The 23799-nt window shown below is 39.7% G+C and overlaps 1 protein-coding gene across 4 annotated transcripts in view; it reads left to right on the top strand.

Annotated features, from left to right (window-relative positions):
* DOCK3 (dedicator of cytokinesis 3) overlaps positions 1-23799 on the top strand; it is a 595846-nt gene that overhangs the window by 344649 nt on the left and 227398 nt on the right. For all 4 annotated transcript variants that reach the window (XM_042929498.1, XM_042929501.1, XM_042929500.1 and 1 more), the window contains one exon: positions 20976-21124. In XM_042929498.1, coding sequence (XP_042785432.1) covers positions 20976-21124 — 149 coding nt within the window. The remainder of the gene's footprint in view (positions 1-20975; positions 21125-23799) is intronic.

The raw sequence follows: 23799 nt of genomic DNA on the forward strand, positions 1-23799 counted from the left end.
CTTTCCTATTGATATTTAAGAATGAGGCATTAAAAGGGTGCCTGGGTGGCTCAGTTGGTTAAGTATATGACTTTGGCTCAGGTCATGATCTCACGGTTCGTGGGTTCAAGCCCCACGTCAGGGTCTGTGCTGACAGCTCGGAGCCTGGAGCCTGCTTTGGATTCTGTGTCTCCCTCTTTCTCTGCCCCTCCCCTACTCATGCTCTGTCTCTCTTTCTCTCTCTCAAAAATAAATAAACACTAAAAAAAAGGATGAGGCATTAAAATGTTGCCAGAACACTCTGTGAATGGAACTAGTATTTACTAACCAATGGACGTTCTGTAGAGTGATCAGAGAAGGGATGGAGTTTCATGGGAGAAGGGGAGCAACTGTCAGTATTTCTGGGTCTTTTCCCCTGGGCCTAATTTTCCCAGTAAGGAACCTTGCATTTCTTTCCTAGGATGATGTAGTAAACCTGGCTGTCAGCATTTTGGGAGCTCAGTGTGGGAAGGGCACCAGGGATCCCATCATTTACTACCTAATCTTTGACTTAATTTCCCAGTTTTTAATATCATTTGCTCTTTTTGGTGTCTCCATGGTATAGACCCTGTTTTAACCTCTGCAGAGAGTAAACTATCACGTAGAAAAAGGTATCCAGTGGGGAAAGCCTGGATAATGATCTGAAGGTCTTACAGACTTTTTTTTTTTTTTTTAGTAGAAAAAAGATAGACTTTGTTTTTTTACTTTGGAAAACTTTTGTTTGTTTTTTAAGTTTTTATTGAAATTCTAGTTAGTTGACATACAGTGTAATATTAGTTTCAAGTGTACAATTTAGTGATTTGACACTTCTAAACAACACTCAGTGCTCAACACACAGCCAACTGCACACCTTAATCCCCATCACCTATTTCACCCATCCCCCCTTTCTCCTCCCCTCTCATAACCATCCGTTTGTTCTCTATAGTTAAGAGTCTTATAGACATTTTTTAATGTTTATTTATTTTTGAGAGAGAGAGAGACACACACACAGAGTGTGAGTCGGGGAGGGGCAGAGAGAGAGGGAGACACAGAATCTCAAGCAGACTCCAGGCTCTGAGCTGTCATCACAGAGCCCAGCACAGGGCTGGAACTCACAAACCACAAGATCATGACCTGAGCTGAAGTCGGATGCATAACTGACTGAGCCACCCAGGCGCCCCAAGTCTTAACAGACTTTTAAAAGACTTTTAACCAATCCTGTTTCCATTCCCTAGGCATGCACTTCAGATCCACCATACACATACGCTTTCAGGGGTTCCTGGTATCTCCAATCCCTGAGTCTTTCTTCACAGACAATAGACTTGATTCTTACTGATTTCCTTCCAACCCTCCCATCCTCCCCACGTGTATTCCCCTCCTTGTCCCCAGGGCTCAGTTTTCAGTCTTTTATTTTCTGCAAGTTAACCTACTTTCCACCTTTTATCTGTAGAATTTGGAGGAAGGGGGAATTGTGCATTGGGAGGATTGGGACTGGTTTCCTATTCATTTCCATATCTGAGAAGAGGTACCTCCAGGAAAGGATTAAATGTTGTCTTTAAGTAGAGGTTTGTTCTATCTTGTGTAGAAGGGCTACCTGTGAGCCTGAGAATGCTTTAGCTGTCCACAGCTCCCTGTCAGGTAAGTTCACTCTGTTCAGAATTGTGAATGGGTGCCCTTGATATCAGCAACTGCAGCCTCCATTTTTTTGTATCACTAACATTTTCCTTATCTTTCAGTTGACTTTGCTCCCTTCTTATCAAGATTCTTCTCTGCTCTAGTGAAAGAATATGATCAGCTTATTTAAACTAAAATAGAAAGAATTTTTAAAGTCTTAGCTCTCCTGGAAATACTTGCGTTATAAAATAAGATTGACACTATGAAGGTCCTATTTTGGTTATTATTAAGTCTGTTTGGGTTGGGAGTGGAATGAAGAAGATATCATGGCCCTTCAGAAATGGAGGAATAAATATGTATGCCAGGCAAATAGATTGTATCAGGCGCACCCCCATATTCGTGAATGGTTTAAAAAGAATTTTCACATTGCTGCTTTGCATTTTTATTTCTTGCAAACATGTGCTTGAAAATCACTGTGAAATAGCTTGGATTTAGGTACTGTTTTGTTTCACAGAAATTTCTCTTTTGACCTTAGTTTTGAGCCTTGGCCAACTGTGTCATGGAACAACCTTAAAATACAGTGTAAATTCCTGGGTTTAACAATATTTTTGGCAGAAAAGTCATTAGAATGGCAAGTACTGCAGTTTAGATATTTTTATATTATACTGGGATTAGTTGGGGTGCCAGGGTGGCTCAGTCAGTTAAGCATCCAACTTTGAATCAGGTCATGATCTTGCAGTCTGTGAGTTCGAGCCCTATGTCAGGCTCTGTGCCGACAGTTCAGAGCCTGGAGCCTGCTTCGGATTCTGTGTCTCCCTCCCTCTGACTCTCCCCTGCTCATGCTTGCTCTCTCTCTCTCTCTCTCTCTCTCTCAAAAATGAATAAACATTGAAAAAAAAAGAAAGAAAGTGAAAGAATAAGACACCTACCTATATATAAATAAAAGAATGTTCAAAAAGTAAGAAGTAATGGGACGCCTGGGTGGCTCAGTTGGTGAAGCGTCTGACTCTTGATTTCGCCTTGGGTTAGGATCTCATGGTTTGTGAGATAGAGCCTGCATCCGGCTCCATTCTGACAGCTTGGAGTTGGCTTGGGATACTCTCTATCCATCTTTCTCTGCTCCTCACCCACTCATTCACCATTCACTCTCTGTCTGTCTGTCTCTCTCTCAAAAAATAAAAATAAAAGTAACAAGTCATAGGATAGTTCTGTTTTTTTATTTTATTTTTTATTTTTTATAATTTACATCCAGATTAATTAGCATATAGTGAAATAATGATTTCAGGAGTAGATTCCTTAATAATATAAAAACAGGGAGGGGGACAAAACAGAAGAGACTCATAAATATGGAGAACAAACTGAGGGTAGCTGGAGGGGTTGTGGGAGGGGGATGGGCTAAATGGGTAAGGGGCATTAAGGATAGTTCTATTTTTAATTTTTTGAGGAACCTCCATACTGTTTTCCAGAGTGGCTGTACCAGTTTGCATTCCCACCAGCAGTGCAAGAGGGTTCCCCTCTCTCCACATCCTTTCCAACATCTGTTGTTTCCTGACTTGTTAATTTTAGCCACTCTGATAGGTGTGAGGTGGTACCTCATTGTGGTTGTGATATGTATTTCCCTGATGGTGAGTGATGTTGAACATCATTTCATGTGTCTGTCAGCCATCTGCATGTCTTCTTTGGAAAAGTGTCTATTCATGTCTTCTGCCCATTTCTTCACTGGATTGTTTGGTTTTTGGGTGTTGAGTTTGCTAAGTTCTTTATAGATTTTGGATTCTAACCCTTTATCTGGCATGTCATTTGCAAATGTCTTCTCCCATTCTGTAGACTTTTAGTTTTGTGGATTGTTTCCTTTGCTGTGCAGAAGCTTTTTATCTTCATGAGGTCCCAATAGTTCATTTTTGCTTTTATTTCCCTTGATTCTGGAGACATGTGTATTAGGAAGTTGCTGTAGCCAAGGTCAAAGAGGTTGTTTGTTGCCTATTTTCTCCTCTAGGATTTTGACGGTTTCCTGTCTTACATTTACGTCTTTCATCTATTTTGAATTTATTTTTGTGTAAGGTGTAAGAAAGTGGTCCAGTTTCATTCTTCATGTCACTGTGCGGTTTTCCCAACACCATTTGCTGAAGAGACTTTTTTTTTTTCAATTTGATGTTCATTCCTGCTTTGTCGGAGATTAGTTGACCATACATTTGTGGGTACGTTTCTGGGTTCTCTGTTTTGTTCCATTGATTTATGTGTTTATGTTTTTGTTCCATTGATTTATGAATTTATGTTTCTGTGCCAGTATCATACTGTCTTGATGATTACAGCTTTGTAATACAGCTTGAAGTCGGGAATTGTGATGCCTCCAGCTTTCCTTTTCTTTTTCAACATTCCTTTGGCTATTCAGGGTCTTTTGTGGCTCCAAACAAATTTTAGGATTGTTTTTTCTAGCTCTGTGAAGAATGCTGATGTTATTTTGATGGGGATTACATTGAATGTGTACATCGCTTTGGGTAGTATCAACATTTTAACAATATTTATTCTTCCAATCCATGAGCATGGAATTTTTTCCATTTCTTTGAGTCTTCTTCAGTCTCTTTCATAACCTTTCTGTAGTTTTCAGTATAGATCTTTTACCTCTTTGGTTAGGTTTATTCCTAGGTATCTTATGGTTTTTGGTGCAATTGCAAATGGGATCGATTCCTTGATTTCTCTTTCTGCTACATCATTATTGGTGTATAGAAGTGCAACCAATTTCTGTACATTGATTTTATATGCTGTGACTTTGCTGAATTCATACATGAGTTCTAGCAGTTTTTTGGTGGATTCTTTCAGATATTCCATGTAGAGCATCATGTCATCTGCAAAGAGTGAAAGTTTGACTTCTTCTTTGCCAATTGCATGCCTTTTCTTTCTTTTTGTTGTCTGATTGCTGAGGCTATGACTTCCAGTACTATGTTGAAGAATAGTGGTGAGAGTGGACATCCATGTTACGTTCCTGACCTTAGGAGGAAAGCTCCGTTTTTCCCCATTGAGGATGATATTAGTTGTAGGCTTTTTATATATGGCCTTTATAAAGTTGAGAAATATTCCTTCTACCCCTATTTTCTTGAGGGTTTTTAATCAAGAAATGATGCTGTATATTGTCACATGTTTCTTATGCATCTATTGAGAAGATCATGCAGTTATTAATCCTTTCTTTTGTTAATGTGATGTATCATGTTGATTGATTTGCAGATACTGAGCCAGCTCTGCAGCCCAGGAGGAAATCGACTTGAATGTGGTGAATGATTCTTTTATAGTATTGTTGGATTTGATATGGCAGTATCTTGTTGGGAATTTTGGCATCCATGTTGTTCAGGGAAATTGGTCTGTAATTCTCCTTTTTAGTGGGGTCTTTGTCTGATTTAGGAATTAAGGTAATAGTGGCCCCATAGAATGAGTTTGGAAGTTTTCCTTCCATTTCTATTCTTTGGAATAGCTTCAAAAGAGTAGGTATTAACTCCCCATTAAGTGTTTAGTAGAATTCCCCTAGAAAGCCATCCAGCTCTGGACTCTTGTTTCTTTGGGAGATTTTTGATTACTGATTCATTATCTTTACTGGTTGACCCATAACCAGTAAGTAAATTGAATTAGTAATCAAAAATCTGCCAAAAAACAAAAGTCCAGGGCCAGATGGCTTTCCAGGTAAATTGTACCAAACATTTAAGGAAGAGTTAACACCTATTCTCTTGAAGCTGTTCCAAAAAATAGAAATGGAAGGAAAACTTCCAAACTCATTCTATGAAGCCAGCATTACCTTGATTCCAAACCAGACAGAGACCCCACTAAAAAGGAGAACTGTAGACCAATTTCCCTGATGAACATGGATGCAAAAATCCTCAACAAGATATTAGCCAACCGAATCCAACAATACATTAAAAAAATTATTTACCACGACCACATGGGATTTATACCTGGGATGCAGGGCTGGTTCAATATCCACAAAACAATCAATGTGATTCATCACATCAGTAAAAGAAAGGACAAGAACCACATGATCCTTTCAGTAGATACAGAGAAAGCATTTGACAAAACACATTATCCTTTCTTGATAAAAGCGATCAAGAAAGTAGGGACAGAAGGAGCATACCTCAAGATCATAGAAGCCATATATGAAAGACCCAACGCTAATATCATCCTCAGTGGGGAAAAACTGAGAGCTTTCCCCCTAAGGTCAGGACTGAGACAGGGATGTCCACTCTCGTCACTGTTATTCAACTAAGTATTGGAAGTCTTAGCCTCTGTAATAAGACAACACAAAGAAATAAAAGGCATCCAGATTGGCCAGGAGCAGGTCAAACTTTCACTTTTCGCAGATGACATGATATTCTATATGGAAAACCCAAAAGATTCCACCAAAAACTGCTAGAATTGATTCATCAATTCAGCAAAGTTGCAGGATATAAAATCAATGCACAGAAATCGGTTGCATTCCTATTCACCAACAATGAAGCGACAGAAAGGAATCAAGGAATCAAGGAATCGATCCCATTTACAGTTGCACAAAAAAAAAACATAAAATGCCCATGAATAAATCTAACCAAAGAGGAGAAAAATCTATACACTGAAAACTATAGAAAGCTTTTTAAAGAAATTGAAGACGACACAGAGAAATGGAAAAAGATTCCATGCTCCTGGATAGGAAGAACAAATATTGTTAAAATGTCCATACTACCCAAAGCAATCTACATGTTCAATGCAATCCCTATCAAAATAAAACCAGCGTTCTTCACAGAGCTAGAACAAATATTCCTAAAATTTGTACGGAACCAGAAAAGACCCCAAATAGCCAAAGCAATCTTGAAAAAGAAAACCAAAGCAGGAGGCATCACAATCCCAGACTTCAGGCTATACTACAAAGGTGTAAACATCAAGACAGTATGGTGTTGGCACAAGAACAGACACTCAGATCAATGGAACAGAATAGAGAACCCAGAAATGGACCCACACACATATGGCCAACTCATCTCTGACAAAGCAGGAAAGTGGAATAAAGACAGTCTCTTCAGCAAGTGGTGCTGGGAAAACTGGACAGCGACATGCAGAAGAATGAACCTGGCCCACTTTCTTACGCCATACACAAAAATAAACTCAAAATGGATGAAAGACCTCAATGTAAGACAGGAAGCCGTCAAAATCCTTGAGGAGAAAGCAGGCAAAAACCTCTTTGACCTTGGCCATAGCAACTTCTTATTCAACATGTCTCTGGAGGCAAGGGAAACAAAAGCAAAAATGAACTACTGGGACCTCATCAAAATAAAAAGCTTCTGCACAGTGAAGGAAACAATCAGCAAAACTAAAAGGCAACTGACAGAATGGGAGAAGATATTTGCAGATGACATTTCAGATAAAGGGTTAGTATCCAAAATCTACAAAGAACTTATCAAACTCAACACCCAAAAATAAATAATCCAGTGGAGAAATGGACACAAGACATGAGTAGACCCTTCTTCAGAGAAGACATCCAGATGGCCAACCGACACATGAAAAAAATGCTCAACATCACTCATCATCAGGGAAATACAAACGAAAACCACAATGAGATACCACCTTACACCTGTCAGAATGGCTAACATTAACAACTCAGGCAACAATAGATGTTGGCAAGGATGAGGAGAGAGAGGATCCCTTTTGCACTGCTGCTGGGAATGCAAGCTGGTGCAGTCACTCTGGAAAACAGTATGGAGGTTCCTCAAAAAATTAAAAATAGAACTACCCTATGACCCAGCAATTGCACTACTAGGCATTTATCCAAGGGATACAGGTGTACTGTTTTTTTTTTTAAGAAAAAAATTTTTAAATTTATTTTTATTATTATTATTTTTAATATGAAATTTACTGTCAAATTGGTTTCCATACAATACCCAGTGCTCATCCCCAATAGGTGCCCTCCTCAATACCCATCACCCACCCTCCCCTCCCTCCCACCCCCCATCAACCTTCAGTTTGTTCTCAGTTTTTAAGAGTCTCTTATGTTTTGGCTCCCTCCCTCTCTAACCTTTTTTTTTTCCTTCCCCTCCCCCATGGTCTTCTGTTAAGTTTCTCAGGATCCACATAAAAGTGAAAACATATAGTATCTGTCTTTCTCTGTATGACTTATTTCACTTAGCATAACACTCTCCAGTTCCATCCACGTTGCTACAAAAGGCCGTATTTCATTCTTTCTCACTGCCACATAGTATTCCATTGTGTATATAAACCACAATTTCTTTACCCATTCATCAGTTGATGGACATTTAGGCTCAGGTGTACTGTTTTGAAGGGACACATGTACCACCATGTTTATAGCAGCGCTATCAATAGCCAAGGTATGGAAAGAGCCCAAATGTCCATTGGTGGATGAATGGATAAAGAAGATGTGGTAATATATACAATGGAGTATTACTCGGTAATCAAAAAGAAAGAAATTTTGCCATTTGCAACTATGTGGATGGAACTAGAGGGTATTATCCTAAATGAAATTAGTCAGTCAGTGAAAGACAAATATCATTATGACTTCACTCATATGAGTGCTAAGACACAGAACAGATGAACACAAGGAAAGGGAAGCAAAAATCATATAAAAACAGGGAGGGGGACAAAACCTAAGAGACTCTTAAATATGGAGAACAAACAGGGTTACTGTATGGGTTGTGGGCGGGGGGGGATGGGCTAAATGGGTAAGGGGCATTAAGGAATCTACTCCTGAAATCATTGTTGCACTATATGCTAACTAACTCGGATGTAAATTAAAAAAAAAAAAAAAAAAGAATATTCAATAAAAGTAAAATAAAAATAAAAAGAACATCACCAGAAACATCAACTCTACAGGCAACACAATGGCACTCAGTTCATATCTTTCAATAATCATTCTAAATATAACTGGACTAAATTCTCCAATCACCTATCCTCTCCCCTCCTTGAAAAGAAAGCTATTTTCTTTTCAGAAAACTTAGTCCTCCCCATTATCCAAGTTTCAGAGCTCATCCCTTGACACTTCTACTTTTCTTTTCTTTTTTTTTTTTATTTTTAATTTTTTAATATATGAAATTTACTGTCAAATTGGTTTCCATACAACACCCAGTGCTCATCCTAACAGGTGCCATCCTCAAAGCCCATCACTGACTTTCCCCTCTCTCCCACCCCCCATCAACCCTCAGTTTGTTCTCAGTTTTTAAGAGTGTCTTATGGTTTGCTTCATTCCCTCTGTGTAACTTTTTATTTTCCCCTTCCCCTTCCCTCTAGTCTTCTGTTAAGTTTCTTGGGACCTACATAAGAGTGAAAAAATAAGGTATCTGTCTTTCTCTGCATGACTTATTTCACTTAGCATAACACTCTCCAGTTCCATCCATGTTGCAACAAAATTTTTGCAATATTACATTCTTTCTCATTGCCACATAGTATTCCATTGTGTACATAAACCACAATTTCTTTACCCATTCATCAGTTGATGGACATTTAGGCTCTTTCCATAATTTGGCTATTGTTGAAAGTACTGCTATAAACATTGGGGTACAAGTGCCCCTATTCAACAGTACTCCTGTATCCCTTGGGTAAATTCCTAGCAGTGCTACTGCTGGGTCATAGGGTAGGTCTATTTTTAATTTTTTGAGGAACCTCCACACTGTTTTCCAGAGTGGCTGCACCAGTTTGCATTCTCACCAACAGTGCAAGAGAGTTTCCGTTTCTCCACATCCTCCCCAGCATCTATAGTCTCCTCATTTGTTCATTTTGGCCACTCTGACTGGCATGAGGTGATATCTGAGTGTGGTTTTGATTTGTATTTCCCTGATGAGGAGCAATGTTGAGCATCTTTTCATGTGCCTGTTGGCCATCTGGATGTCGTCTTTAGAGAAGTGTCTATTCATGTTTTCTGCCCATTTCTTCACTGGATTATTTGTTTTTTGGGTGTGGAGTTTGGTGAGCTCTTTATAGATTTTGGATACTAGCCCTTTGTCCGATATGTCATTTGCAAATACCTTTTCCCATTGTGTTAGTTACCTTTTAGTTTTGTTGATTATTTCCTTTGCTGTGCAGAAGCTTTTATCTCCGTGAGGTCCCAATAGTTCATTTTTCCTTTTAATTCCCGTGCCTTTGGGGATGTGACAGGTAAGAAATTGCTGTGGCTGAGGTCAGAGTGGTCTTTTCCTGTTTTCTCGTCTAGGGTTTTGATGGTTTCCTGTCTCACATTCAGGTCCTTCATCCATTTTGAGTTTATTTTTGTGAATGGTGTAAGAAAGTGGTCTAGTTTCATTCTTCTGTATGTTGCTGTCCAGCTCTCCCAGCACCCTTTGTTAAAGAGACTGTCTTTTTTCCATTGGATATTCTTTCCTGCTTTGTCAAAGATTAGTTGGCCATACATTTGTGGGTCTAGTTCTGGGGTTTCTATTCTATTCCATTGGTCTATGTGTCTGTTTTTGTGCCAATACCATGCTGTCTTGATGATGACAGCTTTGTAGTAGAGGCTAAAGTCTGGGATTGTGATGCCTCCTGCTTTGGTCTTCTTCTTCAAAATTACTTTGGCTATTCGGGGCCTTTTGTGGTTCCATATGAATTTTAGGATTGCTTGTTCTAGCTTTGAGAAGAATGCTGGTGCAATTTTGATTGGGATTGCATTGAATGTGTAGATAGCTTTGGGTAGTATTGACATTTTGACAATATTTATTCTTCCAACCCCTGAGCATGGAATGTTTCTCCATTTCTTTATATCTTCTTCCATTTCCTTCATAAGCTTTCTATAGTTTTCAGCATACAGATCTTGTACATCCTTGGTTAGATTTATTCCTAGGTATTTTATGCTTCTTGGTGCAATTGTGAATGGGATCAGTTTCTTTATTTGTCTTTCTGTTGCTTCATTATTAGTGTATAAGAATGCAACTGATTTCTGTACATTGATTTTGTATCCTGCAACTTTGCTGAATTCATGTATCAGTTCTAGCAGACTTTTGGTGGAGTCTATCAGGATATTATCATGTCATCTGCAAAAAGTGAAAGAAAGATTGACTTCATCTTTGCCAATTTTGATGCCTTTGATTTCCTTTTGTTGTCTGATTGCTGATGCTAGCACTTCCAACACTATGTTAAACAACAGTGGTGAGAGTGGGCATCCCTGTCGTGTTCCTGATCTCAGGCGGAAAGCTCTCAGTTTTTCCCCATTAAGGATGGTATTAGCTGTGGGCTTTTCATAAATGGCTTTTATGATGTTTAAGTATGTTCCTTCTATCCCGACTTTCTCGAGGGTTTTTATTAAGAAAGGATGCTGAATTTTGTCAAATGCTTTTTCTGCATCGATTGCCAGGATCATATGGTTCTTATCTTTTATTAATGTGATGTATCACGTTGATTGATTTGCGAATGTTGAACCAACCCTGCATCCCAGGAATGAATCCCACTTGATCATGGTGAATAATTCTTTTTATAAGCTGTTGAAATCGATTTGCTAGTATCTTATTGAGAGTTTTTGCATCCATTTCATCAGGGATATTGGCCTGCAGTTCTCTTTTTTTACTGGGTCTCTGTCTGGTTTAGGAATCAAAGTAATACTGGCTTCTTAGAATCAGTCTGGAAGTTGTCCTTCCCTTTATATTTTTTGGAATAGCTTGAGAAGGATAGGTATTATCTCTGCTTTAAATGTCTGGTAGAATTCCCCAGGGAAGCCATCTGGTCCTGGACTCTTATTTTTGGGGAGATTTTTGATAACTGATTCAATTTCTTCGCTGGTTATGGTTCTGTTCAAGCTTTCTATTTCCTCCTGTTTGAGTTTTGGAAGAGTGTGGGTGTTTAGGAATTTGTCCATTTCTTCCAGATTGTCCAGTTGTTGGCATATATTTTTTCATAGTATTCCCTGATAATTGCTTGTATTTCTGAGGGATTGTTTGTAATAATTCCATTTTCATTCCTGATTTTATCTATATGGGTCGTCTCCCTTTTCTTTTTGAGAAGCCTGGCTAGAGGTTTATCAGGTTTTTTTTTATTTTTTCAAAAAACCAACTCTTGATTTCATTGATCTGCTCTACAGTTTTTTTAGATTCTATATTGTTTATTTCTGCTCTGACCTTTATTATTTCTCTTCTTCTGCTGGGTTTGGGGTGTCTTTGCTGTTCTGCTTCTATTTTCTTTAGGTGTGCTGTTAGATTTTGTATTTGGGATTTTTCTTGTTTCTTGAGATAGGCCTGGATTGCAATGTATTTTCCTTTCAGGACTGCCTTCGCTGCATCCCAAAGCATTTGGATTGTTGTATTTTCATTTTCGTGTCTTTCCATATATTTTTAAATTTCTTCTCTAATTGCCTGGTTGACCCATTCATTCTTTAGTAGGGTGTTCTTTAACCTCCATGCTTTTGGAGGTTTTCCAGACTTTTTCTGTGGTTGATTTCAAGCTTCATCGCATTGTGGTCTGAAAGTATGCATGGTATGATCTCAATTCTTGTATACTTATGAAGGGCTGTTTTGTGATGCAGTATGTGATCTATCTTGGAGAATGTTGCATGTGCACTTGAGAAGAAAGTATTTTCTGTTGCTTTGGGATGCAGAGTTTTAAATACATCTGTCAAGTCCATATGATCCAATGTATCATTGTTTCTTTATTTGTTTCTTTATTGACCATGTGTCTAGATGATCTATCCATTGTTGTACGTGGGGTATTAAAGTCCCCTGCAATTACCACATTCTTATCAATAAGGTTGCTTATGTTTGTGAGTAATTGTTTTATATATTTGGGGGCTCCCGTATTCGGCGCATAGACATTTATAATTGTTAGTTCTTCTTGATGGATAGACCCTGTAATTATTATATAATGCCCTTCTTCATCTCGTGTTACAACCTTTAAAGTCTAGTTTGTCTGATATAAGTATGGCTACTCCAGCTTTCTTTTGGCTTCCAGTAGCATGATAAATAGTTCTCCATACCCTCACTTTCAATCTGAAAGTGTCTTCAGGTCTAAAATGAGTCTCTTGTAGACAACATTAGATGGGTCTTGTTTTTTATCCATTATGATACTCTATGTCTTTTGGTTGGCACATTTAGTCCATTTCCATTCAGTGTTATTATAGAAAAATATGGGTTTAGAGTCATTGTGATGTCTGTAGGTTTCATGCTTGTAGCGATGTCTCTGGTACTTTGTCTCACAGGATCTCCCTTAGGATTTCTTGTAGGGCTGGTTAGTGGTGATGAATTCCTTCAGTTTTGTTTGTTTGGGAAGACCTTTGTCTCTCCTTCTATTCTAAATGACAGATTTGCTGGATAGAGGATTCTCGGCTGCATATTTTTTCTGTTCATCACATTGAAGATTTCCTGCCATCCCTTTCTGGCCTGCCAAGTTTCAGTAGAGAGATCCGTCACGAGTCTTATCAGTCTCCCTTTATATGTTAGAGCACGTTTATCCCTAGCTGCTTTCAGAATTTTCTCTTTATCCTCATATTTTGCCAGTTTCTCTATGATATGTCGTGCAGAAGATTGATTCAAGTTACGTCTGAAGGGAGTTCTCTGTGCCTCTTGGATTTCAGTGCATTTTTCCTTCCCTAGATCAGGGAGGTCCTCAGCTATTATTTCTTCAAGTACACCTTCAGCACCTTTCCCTCTCTCTTCCTCCTCTGGAATACCAATTATGCGTATATTATTTCTCTTTAGTGCATCACTTAGTTCTCTAATTTTCCCCTCATACTCCTGGATTTTTTTATCTCTCTTTTTCTCAGCTTCTTCTTTTTCCATAATTTTATCTTCTAGTTCACCTATTCTCTCCTCTGCCTCTTCAATCCGAACTGTGGTCGTCTCCATTTTATTTTGTAGCTCATTAATAGCATTTTTTAGCTCCTCCTGGCTGTTCCTTAGTCCCTTGATCTCTGTAGCAATAGATTCTCTGCTGTCCTTTTTACTGTTTTCAAGCCCAGCGATTAATTTTATGACTATTATTCTAAATTCACTTTCTGTTATATTGTTTAAATCGTTTTTGATCAATTCGTTAGCTGTCATTATTGCCTGGAGGGTTTTTTGAGGGGAATTCTTCCGTTTCGTCATTTTGGATAGTCCCTGGAGTGGTGCAGATCTGCAGGGCACTTCCTCTGTGCTGTCTTGAATAACTTGCATTGGTGGGCGGGGCCGCAGTCAGACCTGATGTCTGCCCCCAGCCCACCCTGGGTCTACAGTCAGACTGGTGTGCACCTTCTCTTCCCCTCTCCTAGGGGCGGGATTCACTGTGGGGTGGCGTGGCCCATCTGGGCTACTTGCACACTGCCTGGCTTGTGGTGCTGGGGATCTGGCGTATTAGCTGGGGTGGATCGGCAAGGTGCACAGGGTTGGGAGGGGCAGGCTCAGCTCGCTTTTCCTTCAGAGATCTGCTTCAGGAGGGGCCCTGTGGCACTGGGATTGAGTCAGACCTGCCGGAGGGGTGGCTCCACAGAAGCACAGCGTTGGGTGTTTGCGCGGTGCAAACAAGTTCTGTGATGGGAACTGGTTCCCTTTGGGATTTTGGCTGGGGGATGGGTGAGGGAGATGGCGTTGGCGAGCACCTTTGTTCCCAGCCATGCTGAGCTCTGTCGTCCGGGGCTCAACAACTCTCCCTCCCGTTCTCCTCCAGCCCTCCCGCTCTCCGAGCAGAGCTGTTAACTTATAACCTTCCAGATGTTAAGTCCCGCTTGCTGTCCGAACACACTCCTTCTGGCCCCTCCGCTTTTGCAAGCCAGACTCTGGGGCTCTGCTTTGCCGGGGGCTTCCCCTCTGCCCTGGCTCCCTCCCGCCAGTCCGTGTAGTGCGCATCGCCTCTCCGCCCTTCCTACCCTCTTCCATGGGCCTCTTGTCTACGCTTGGCTCCAGAAAATCCGTTCTGCTAGTCTCCTGGTGGTTTTCTGGGTTATTTAGGCAGGTGTGGGTGGAATCTAAGTGATCCACAGGACGCGGTGAGCCCAGTGTCCTCCTACGCCGCCGTCTTCCCAACAAAAATTTTAAGAAATTAAAAAAAAATTTTGTTGTTTCTGTGTCCAAGAAAGGGAGAAGAAAGAAAAAACAATGTAAGTATAAACAGAAGCAAAGAAAATGAACAAGCAAACAGGATGAAATCCAAATGAAGCTGCATCCTGTTCCCTTAGAACTTATACTTTGGAGCACACTTTAGTCCGTAGACTAAGCAGGTGGAAGGGATTTGTGCTGGTCTTCTGGGGGATGTGTCTGGAGGGCACAGGAGCATGGAGCTTGGTGTAGTGGCTCTGTTTGCCACTTGGTGGTGCTTCTTAGCTCACTGTGGTCTATCCATGAGGTAAAAGTGGCTTCACCCAGCTCTCTAGTCTCTGGCTTGGAAATTTTGTGCCCTCACAGACACACTATCAAGCACCCCTCCTTTATCTCAGGCTTCCGTCTGCTCCCCACCTTTACCCTGTATCCAAGCTGTCTGCCTGCCAGGTGTTACTTCGCTCTAGAGTTTTATCTGAGATGGGGCTGTGTTTCAAAACACAGCACTTCAGAGACCCCTGTGGCTTTGGACCCGTTCTGATTCTCTGGAGGAGGGTTTTGCTAAGCAATGGCAAGTCCTGGCTTGTCCCTGAAAATGTTGTGCAGCAGCAGAGGCTTAGAGTTTATGGTAAATCAGAACACACAACTGGCACCAAGTTTTGCTGTACTCTGGGGTCTTTGTTCCAATATCGGTAAATGTGGCAGCTCTCCATGGTCTGCCAGGACTTTTGCCTGTGGAGAAACCATATGGCCTCTACCAAATGCACTCCAAGCTGGGGAACTGCTTCTCCCTGTGTGGTACACAGACCCCTCAGACCACACTGCCTAATCATGGGAGTTTCCTCTACTTCCTCACCAGAATACCACCAGGCACTGAACTCTGGACCTTTAGATTCTTTGCTCCACTGTTTATAGAATCCTGGTGATGTTAAAACCCTCTCCTTTCTCTTTCTCAATGGTTTTGGGGAACAGATTTCTTGTCTAGTCCCCTGTGTTTTCACTCTTTCTCTCCAGCTTCTTTTGGGGGTAGTGCTTTTCTTGTGTGTTCCAACATGCTGCACTCTCTCCCTTTCTCTTTGTCCTCTCCACAAAAAAGGTTCCCTACCCTCCATGGCTCCGTGGCTTTTCTCTCCTTCAGTTTACCTCTCTGCACTATGTATCTGCCAAGTTCTCTGGCTCAAATTATGCAGATTGTTGCGTTAATCCTCAGATCGATTTCCTAGGTGTTCAAAATGGTTTTATGCTAATATAGCTGCATTTCAGGGGCAAGACAAGCTCAGGGTCTCCATACTACTCTGCCATCTTAACTCGCCCCGCCCTTTAAAAAAAATTCTCCTGCATTTATTTTAGCCTTGACAGGAACTAGGGATGATTATGCAGGAAAGGTAAAACTTACCACCAACCTAATTGTACTGTTATTTTAATCTACTGAAGAGCAGGAGTCTCAGTAGAAAAGCATCGTTCAGCCAAAGTGAGACATTCAACTGTCCTGTGGTGTCAAGTGTTCCTAGGTAAATTTTGTACTCTGTGGCCAGTCACTCAAGATTGCTCACTTTGAATGGTGTGTGTTTACTGCCAGCAAACCCAAGAGTGCAGTGTGGTGTCAGAGCAGTGCTAGTGGAGCAGCCTCTAGTGCTAGGAGCTCTGGTCACAGAGCTCATTGGGTTGGCCTGGAGAAAGAAATTAGCATCACATTGATTGTAATCATAGTTCTGCTTTCTGATGATGTGACCCGTTTCATTCTTAGTGCAGAGTTAGCATTCCTGGCTTCATATAATTAGAAACAACTGATTTTGTAGTGGGAGAAAATACTGTACAGTTTTTCCAATTATCTGCATAACAAACGACTCCAAGTCTTAGTGGCTTAAAACAACTGTTTATTATATTTCATTCTTCTCTGGATAGAGTGAGCTCAGTTGGGTGGTTTTCACAGAGGGTTTCTCATGTTGCAGTCAGATTTTGGTAGGGGCTGTAATCTCCTGAAAGTTCTCCTGGGCTAGGGATAGCAACTAAGTTGGCTCACTCACACAGTGGGACTGCTTAATGGAGTGTCTCCTTGTGGCCGTTCCATGCAGCTTGGGCTTTTAACAGCATGACAGCTGGATTCTAAGAGGGAACCTTCCAGAAGGAGCATATATTCCAAGAGACAGGAAGCTGAAGCTGCTGGACAAGTTAAGGACAGCTTCTAGAACTAGCTTTAGCTTCCTGCTGTTGTGTTCAGTTGATCAGAGCAGTCTCAGGGCCTTCCTAGATTCAAAGGTGTGAAGAAACAGACTCTATCTCATACTGGACGCGTGTGAAGGTCACATTTTTGCAGAATAGTATTTGGGATGGGAGTATTGTAGTCATCTTTGGACAGTACGGTCTGTTAGAAACTCTTAATAAATGACTGTTTAATGCCTTAAAGGAGTATATTAGTATATTTTTGCATTGATACTGTATGTGTATGTGTGCATGTATGTGTTGCATAAACACTGTGTGTATGTGTGTATATGTGTGTGCGTAGATATACATGCATACACATACATATATGTGATACATACATACTTACATACATGGTATTTCAGCATCAATATACATTATTACCCTTGGCTTAAAACACACACACAACCACACTTTTAATTAGTGTTCACAAAACTCAAAATCATCTGACAGTTGAACTCTCTACCTCTTGTCGAGGTTGTGTTACCACTCTCTATGGAACTTTTACAACTTCTTCCCTATTCTGAAATCTCTAACACTCCCTCCCACTCTAGTCACTCTCGGCTGATGACCTTGCTTCTTTTTTTCCTTGAGAATAAAGCACCTGGAGGAAAAATTTCGTTTTCCTGTCACCAAATCTCCCAAATGCCTTTGTCATTATCCGTATTCTATGCTTTTCCTCTGTGACAATATATGGAATATCTAGCCTAAGCAGAGCTTCCCTTCTTGGGGACCCATCTCTTCTTGGCTACTCAAAGACTTAATATCTGCATCATCAAATTTTTTTCTTTTTACTATATCATTCCCTTCAGCATATGAGTATCCTGAAATTTTGTTTCATTGAAAAAAAAACCCTCCCCTGATTGCACAGCATTATTCTACTATCTTATTTCTCTGCTTCCAATTACTGAAAATTCTACAAGAGTTGTCTGTGTTCTGTTCCCATTTTTCTTCTCTCCCATTACTCTTGAATTCACTCCAACAATTTCATCAAAATTGCCCTTATAGGTATCAGTGATGGCCACCACAAACCCAAATGCAGTGCTTAACTCTCAGTCTGTATTTTATTTAACTTCTCAGTCAGTGCATTTGACAAAGTCCTCATTAAAACCCTGTATTCAGTACACTCCTGCTTTTCCTCTCATCTCACTCCTTTCTCCTTCTTTGTTTCCTGTGCTAGATACTCCTCTAGATGACCTCTAAATACTGGAATTCAATGTCAAACCTAGCATGTTAAAATTGAACATTGTTTCCCTCCTCCAGTCATGCTTCCCAGGCCAAGAAAAAGAGAAATCCTTGACTCCACTCATATCCCACATCTGATATATCCACAGATCCTGACAGCTTTAACCTACAAAACATGTCAAAACCCCAGGCCCTAAAAGTTTTACATTATGCTTCTTACCTTTGTCTAGTCAACTGTAATCCTGTGGATTGTTGTAATAAATAGCCTGCTGACTGGAACTCCTGCCTTCCTTTTTGCCTTTTCGTGGTTTATTCTCAGCAGCACTCAGAGTGATGCTTTCAAGCCTTAATCCTATCACATCATTCTCCCTATCTTCAGTGGCATTCCATCTTGCTTGGAATAAAAGCCAAACCCTTTAACATGGCTTACCAAAGCCCTGCCTGATCTGGTCTCTGGTACTTCTCTGACTGCATCATCACCACTCTCCCCCTTGTTCACTTTGCTGAAGGTACACTGACCTCTCTGTTCTCTCTGAACATGCCAAGTCCACTTCCACATCAAGGCATTTGTTCTTGCTGTTTTTTTATGCCTCTAAAACTTCCCCAGTTTTGTTTTCAATTTGTTTTAAATTTGAACTTCCTCAGTTTTCCCACATGCTGTCACCTTGTTTCATTCAGGTTTCTAGTTAAAGTTCAGCTCCCAAAGAAGCCCACCCTACCTGAAGTATTACCTTCCCCCACTCCCCAGCCAACCCACCCTTTGCCACCCACTATTTCTATTCTGCTATAATTTTATTTTTAGAACTTATCACTACCATTATTTATTTGTCTGCAGCCTGTCTCTGCTCTCTAGAATGAAGCCACGAGAGTAGGGACTTTTTTTTTATATGAAATTTATTGTCAAATTGGTTACCATACAATACCCAGTGCTCATCACAACAGGTGCCCTCCTCAGTGCCCATCACCCACTTTCCCCTCCCTCCCACCCCCCATCAACCCTCAGTTTATTCTCAGTTTTTAAGGGTAGGGTGGGGACTTTTGATCACAACATAGTGATAGCATTCATCAGGTGCTTCATAAGCGTTTGTAATCAAGTGATTGAATAAATGCTTGTGTGTATGTATGCAGTGGATTATTGGGTATGGTTTGATGGGAAAATAATCTAATTTTCTATTTTAAACTTTGGTGGCCCTATTTTATCAAAAATAAATGAATATGCTGGAAGGAGACACCACATTGCCTTTGTTGCTTACCTTAAGATCTCAATATTCTAAATGATATAATTTTCTTAGGCCTTTTTATATGAACTGACAAGGATTTTTAAGTTCATTCTGCCAGCATTGTGTACCATCAAGGTACTTAACTTTTCTTTGTATAAACATTGAGTGAAAAAGGATCTCATGCTATTAGCAATGATGTAGTTAGAGTGCATGATTCCTGAGGTCTTCTATTTAAAAATACTTTGCCTGTGAGGGGCGCCTGAGTGGCTCAGTCAGTTAAGCGTCTGACTTCAGCTCAGGTCATGATCTCGTGGTTCATGAGTTAAACCCCCACATTGAGCTCTGTGCTGACAGCTCAGAGCCTGGAGCCTGCTTCAGATTCTGTGTCTCCCTCTCTCACTGCCCCTCCCCTGCTTGCACTCAGTCCCTCTCTCAAAAATAAATAAACATAAAAAAAAAAATAGTTTTTCTGTGAGATGGATTTTAAAAGTCTAATGCTCCATTAGATGAATTCTAAGTAGCATGAGGTCTTGAACATTTTAATCATAAGATCATTGCCATGAATATTAGCTGATTCTGCTGGTTTGTCATTTACTTTATTATTAATTTTATTTATAGTTAACTTTAATCAAGCTTATTTTGGCAAGTGTCTTTTTAGAGGAAATTCTAGATAGAGGCTTTACTAACCCTATGGTACAGGTTGATCTGACTTTAAAATTTTTTTTTTTCAACGTTTTTTTTTTATTTATTTTTGGGACAGAGAGAGACAGAGCATGAACGGGGGAGGGGCAGAGAGAGGGAGACACAGAATCGGAAACAGGCTCCAGGCTCCGAGCCATCAGCCCAGATGCCTGACGCGGGGCTCGAACTCACAGACCGCGAGATCGTGACCTGGCTGAAGTCGGACGCTTAACCGACTGCGCCACCCAGGCGCCCCTGATCTGACTTTAAAAAGCATTCTTTATAGAAAAGTTACATTCCAAGAGTTTTAATTATCATATAGAATCATGCTTCTCTATAACCGAAAGAGAAACCTAAAAATTTCCAAACCAGGATTGCACTTGTGAGCAAATAAGACTTTAGTTTTTAAATCTATGTTCTTAAGTAAATCTTTTTCATCAAGTATCTACTGTCATGGCATTTACACTTTTTATCTGTTAAAAGCCCTATCATGTCCATAATTAAATTCATTAAGGTGTTTCCATTTAACTCTTACAAAGGTGACATTTTTTATTAAACTGAAAAGAGTTCATATCTTTGACACTAGGGATGCATATTGTTTACAAAAGCTAATTAAAACTAGATGAGGCCTGGAAACCTGGAGTGAATATTACTCCAGAGATTGTGGCTTTTTATTGGAACCTTAGTTCCTTCAAAGTAGGGCAAGTGATTCTCTCTTCCCTTCCCCAACTTGAGTATCCCTCGTAGAGAAACCAGAGATGTTACATACATAGTAACTTCTGACAGGGAAATCAGCTGTAGACTCCTATGAGTCTAACTTTGTGTTCTGATTAAGTTTAGTAACTCTGATTTACTGGAAAATGAATTGTCCAAAATGGAGTAGAGATAAATGGTATTTTGCATGATCCAGAGGAATTGTATTACTTGTTAGATGTTATCTATATAGAGATGTTTAGACAGTAGGAACTAAGTACTTTGTTTTAAGATTCTTAAATATGCTCCTCTTTACATTGCCTTTTTTAGAGATTCAGAGAAATGAACACTTCATAGTTTAACTATTTCTCTTTCTTTTTCATTCTTTTTCCCTATCCCTTTTTCATGTCACCCAAAACCAAAAATGCCCTTTCAGAAACACAAAGTAGATCTTTTCTACAAGCTACGCCATGTGATGAACGAACTTATTGACCTTCGAAGGCAGCTACTGTCTGGTCACCTCACTCAGGATCAGGTGCGGGAGGTTAAGCGGCATATCACCGTGCGCCTGGACTGGGGTAATGAGTAAGTATGAATATCATTTGGGCATTTCAGTTACTTTATGTTAACTCAGTTCTTAAAGAGTTTGAACCTGATCAAAACTCTCTTTAGTGATTAAAAGACATTATTATATTCCGCACTAAGCTTTGATCATTTTTAAGATGAGTAGTTGTTTCTTTTGGTTTAGCAAAGGGCACTTACTGGCTCTACACACTGAAACTCACACAGTTTTTTATTTTATTTTATTTTTTATTTTTTTAAATTTACATCCAAATTAGTTAGCATATAGTGCAACAATGATTTCAAGAGTAGATTCCTTAGTGCCCCTTACCCATTTAGCCCATCCCCCCTCCCACAACCCCTTCAGTAACCCTCAGTTTGTTCTCCATATATCTCAATTTTTATTTTCACTTCTGGAATATTAAATAATTGGACTGCATTATCCTGTGAGGTCTCTTCCAGCTCAAATTCTTTGATTCTAGATCTCAGTAATCAGAGTACATACACTTCTGTTTCATCTTTTAGTATCTTTATTTTTTCATGTGATTTCTGTGTCTTTTACATTTTATAGCCATGCAATTTATCTGAGTATGCATATACTCCAAATGGGAACTGTCTACATCTCTACTTCAGAATATTCTTAACTAATTTGTCATTCAAAAATAGTCCTGCATTTATGCAGGAGGTATGGTTATTTGTCATATATAGCATTCTAAGACTTTGGCTTGGGAAGCTAGAGTAGATAGTATTCAAATTTTATTTCTTCCTAGATATAATAATTGATACAATTCTCAAGTGATTTTGTCTCATTATCTTAAAATCAAGTCCATTGAACTTTAAAGTGTCCAGGTTGTTTCCTGGTCATACATATACTTTATGTATGTTTTAGTACAAGTCTTTAGCTCCTCACCCTCTCAAGATGTCATTGAAATGAAAAATAAAAAGAATGGGAGGGGGCCTAGCAATAAATGGAATATATGAACTCATTTCTAGAAGCTTGAATGTAGATAGAGTATTAATGATGAAAGAAGCCCAGTATATGTGGAAGAAACTTTAGCTAATGAAAGAGATGTTCTGTCCAGCAGTTTGCAGAATCATGGAGGAGCATACCTTGGTGCTTAAAAAGGCAGGGGGATTGCTTAAAAGTATATAAAAGGAATAACCCACTGCCATGAGTAGAAAGACTGTCAGCCAGTCGTTTCAGATAAACAAATACAAAGACAGACTTCCTGGGGGAACTGGGCAACAAGAGTGTACTCTGGGACCTTTATTACAAAGCCCTCCATATTGTGTTATGTAAGGGTTTCAAATTGTAATGACCAGATCCCTTCCACTTACCAGAAAGAAACTTTGCTAGTCACCCACCATGTGCAAAAACTCCCCACACTTCTAGTGCTTTTTAAATTGGGATGGACAGGGGCGCCTTGAGGTGGCTTGGTCGGTTAAGCATCCGACTTCGGCTCAGGTCATAATCTCACAGTCCGTGGGTTCGAGCCCCGTGTCAGGCTGTGCTGACAGCTTGGAGCCTGGAGCCTGCTTCAGATTCTGTGTCTCTTTCTCTCTCTGCCCCTCCCCCACTCATGCTCTGTCTCTGTCTCTCAAAAAAATGAATAAACGTTAAAAAAATTTTTTTAATTAAAAAAATAAATATATTGGGATGGACAGTTGAGTATCACCAGGTATTAAAAAAAAAAAAGTTAGGGAGGGAGCCAAACCATAAGAGACTCTTAAAAACTGAGAATAAACTGAGGGTTGATGGGGGTGGGAGGGAGGGGAAAGTGCGTGGTGGGCATTGAGGAGGGCACCTGTTGGGATGAGCACTGGGTGTTGTATGGAAGCCAATTTGACAATAAATTTCATATTAAAAAAAAGAAAGAAAAGATTAGATTCATAGTGATATGGTTAAAAAAAAATAAAAGAAACCAAAAAAAATCCTTCCATAGAGAAGAGAGAAAGACCAGGATAAACAAAATACTTTGCACCATTGGAAGGAAATAACCCGGCCCTCAAGACAACTAGACATTAGTAAAGAACTTAAAAAAAAAATCTCTCAGCACCCTCAGAGAGAGTCAAAATCCATTATGTAAAATAAAGTACTCTGAAAAAGAAATAGAGAATGTGATTTCCCAAATAAAACATTCAAAAAGAGAACAGTAAGATAATTTTATGTTATTTCTGGGAAAATAAAACAAAAAGATGGGAAATGTTTGAAGAAAGAAGAGCAATACAAAGGTTCAGTCCAGGGGGCCTAATATCAGATGCTATAATTTCCAGAAAAAGAACACAGGCAATAAAGAGGAGATCCTAAAGAAATTATAGAAGAGAATTTCCCAGAGCCAAAGAGCCAGGAGTCTTGGATTGGAAGATCCCACCAAATACCTAACATAATGAATGGGGGAAAAGCCCAAAATCCACAGCAAGGCATTGTAAGATATTTCAGTATTCCAGGGATGAAGAGAAGATCCTAAAAGGTTTTCAGGCAGGAAAACAAGTCTTCTTACAAAATAATAAGAATTACACCAACCTCAAAAGTTTTATCAGTAATACCAGATTCTAGGATATAATGAAGTAGTATCTTCACAATTCTGTAGGAAATGGTTTGCCAGCCGGAATTGTATTAACAGCAAAACTATCTAAGTGTAAGGGCCAGCTAAAACCATTTTAAAGTATTCATGGAAGTGGAAGTTACCTTTCATGGC

This window comes from Panthera leo, chromosome A2, assembly GCF_018350215.1.
Source record: "Panthera leo isolate Ple1 chromosome A2, P.leo_Ple1_pat1.1, whole genome shotgun sequence".
Taxonomy (NCBI): domain Eukaryota; kingdom Metazoa; phylum Chordata; class Mammalia; order Carnivora; family Felidae; genus Panthera; species Panthera leo.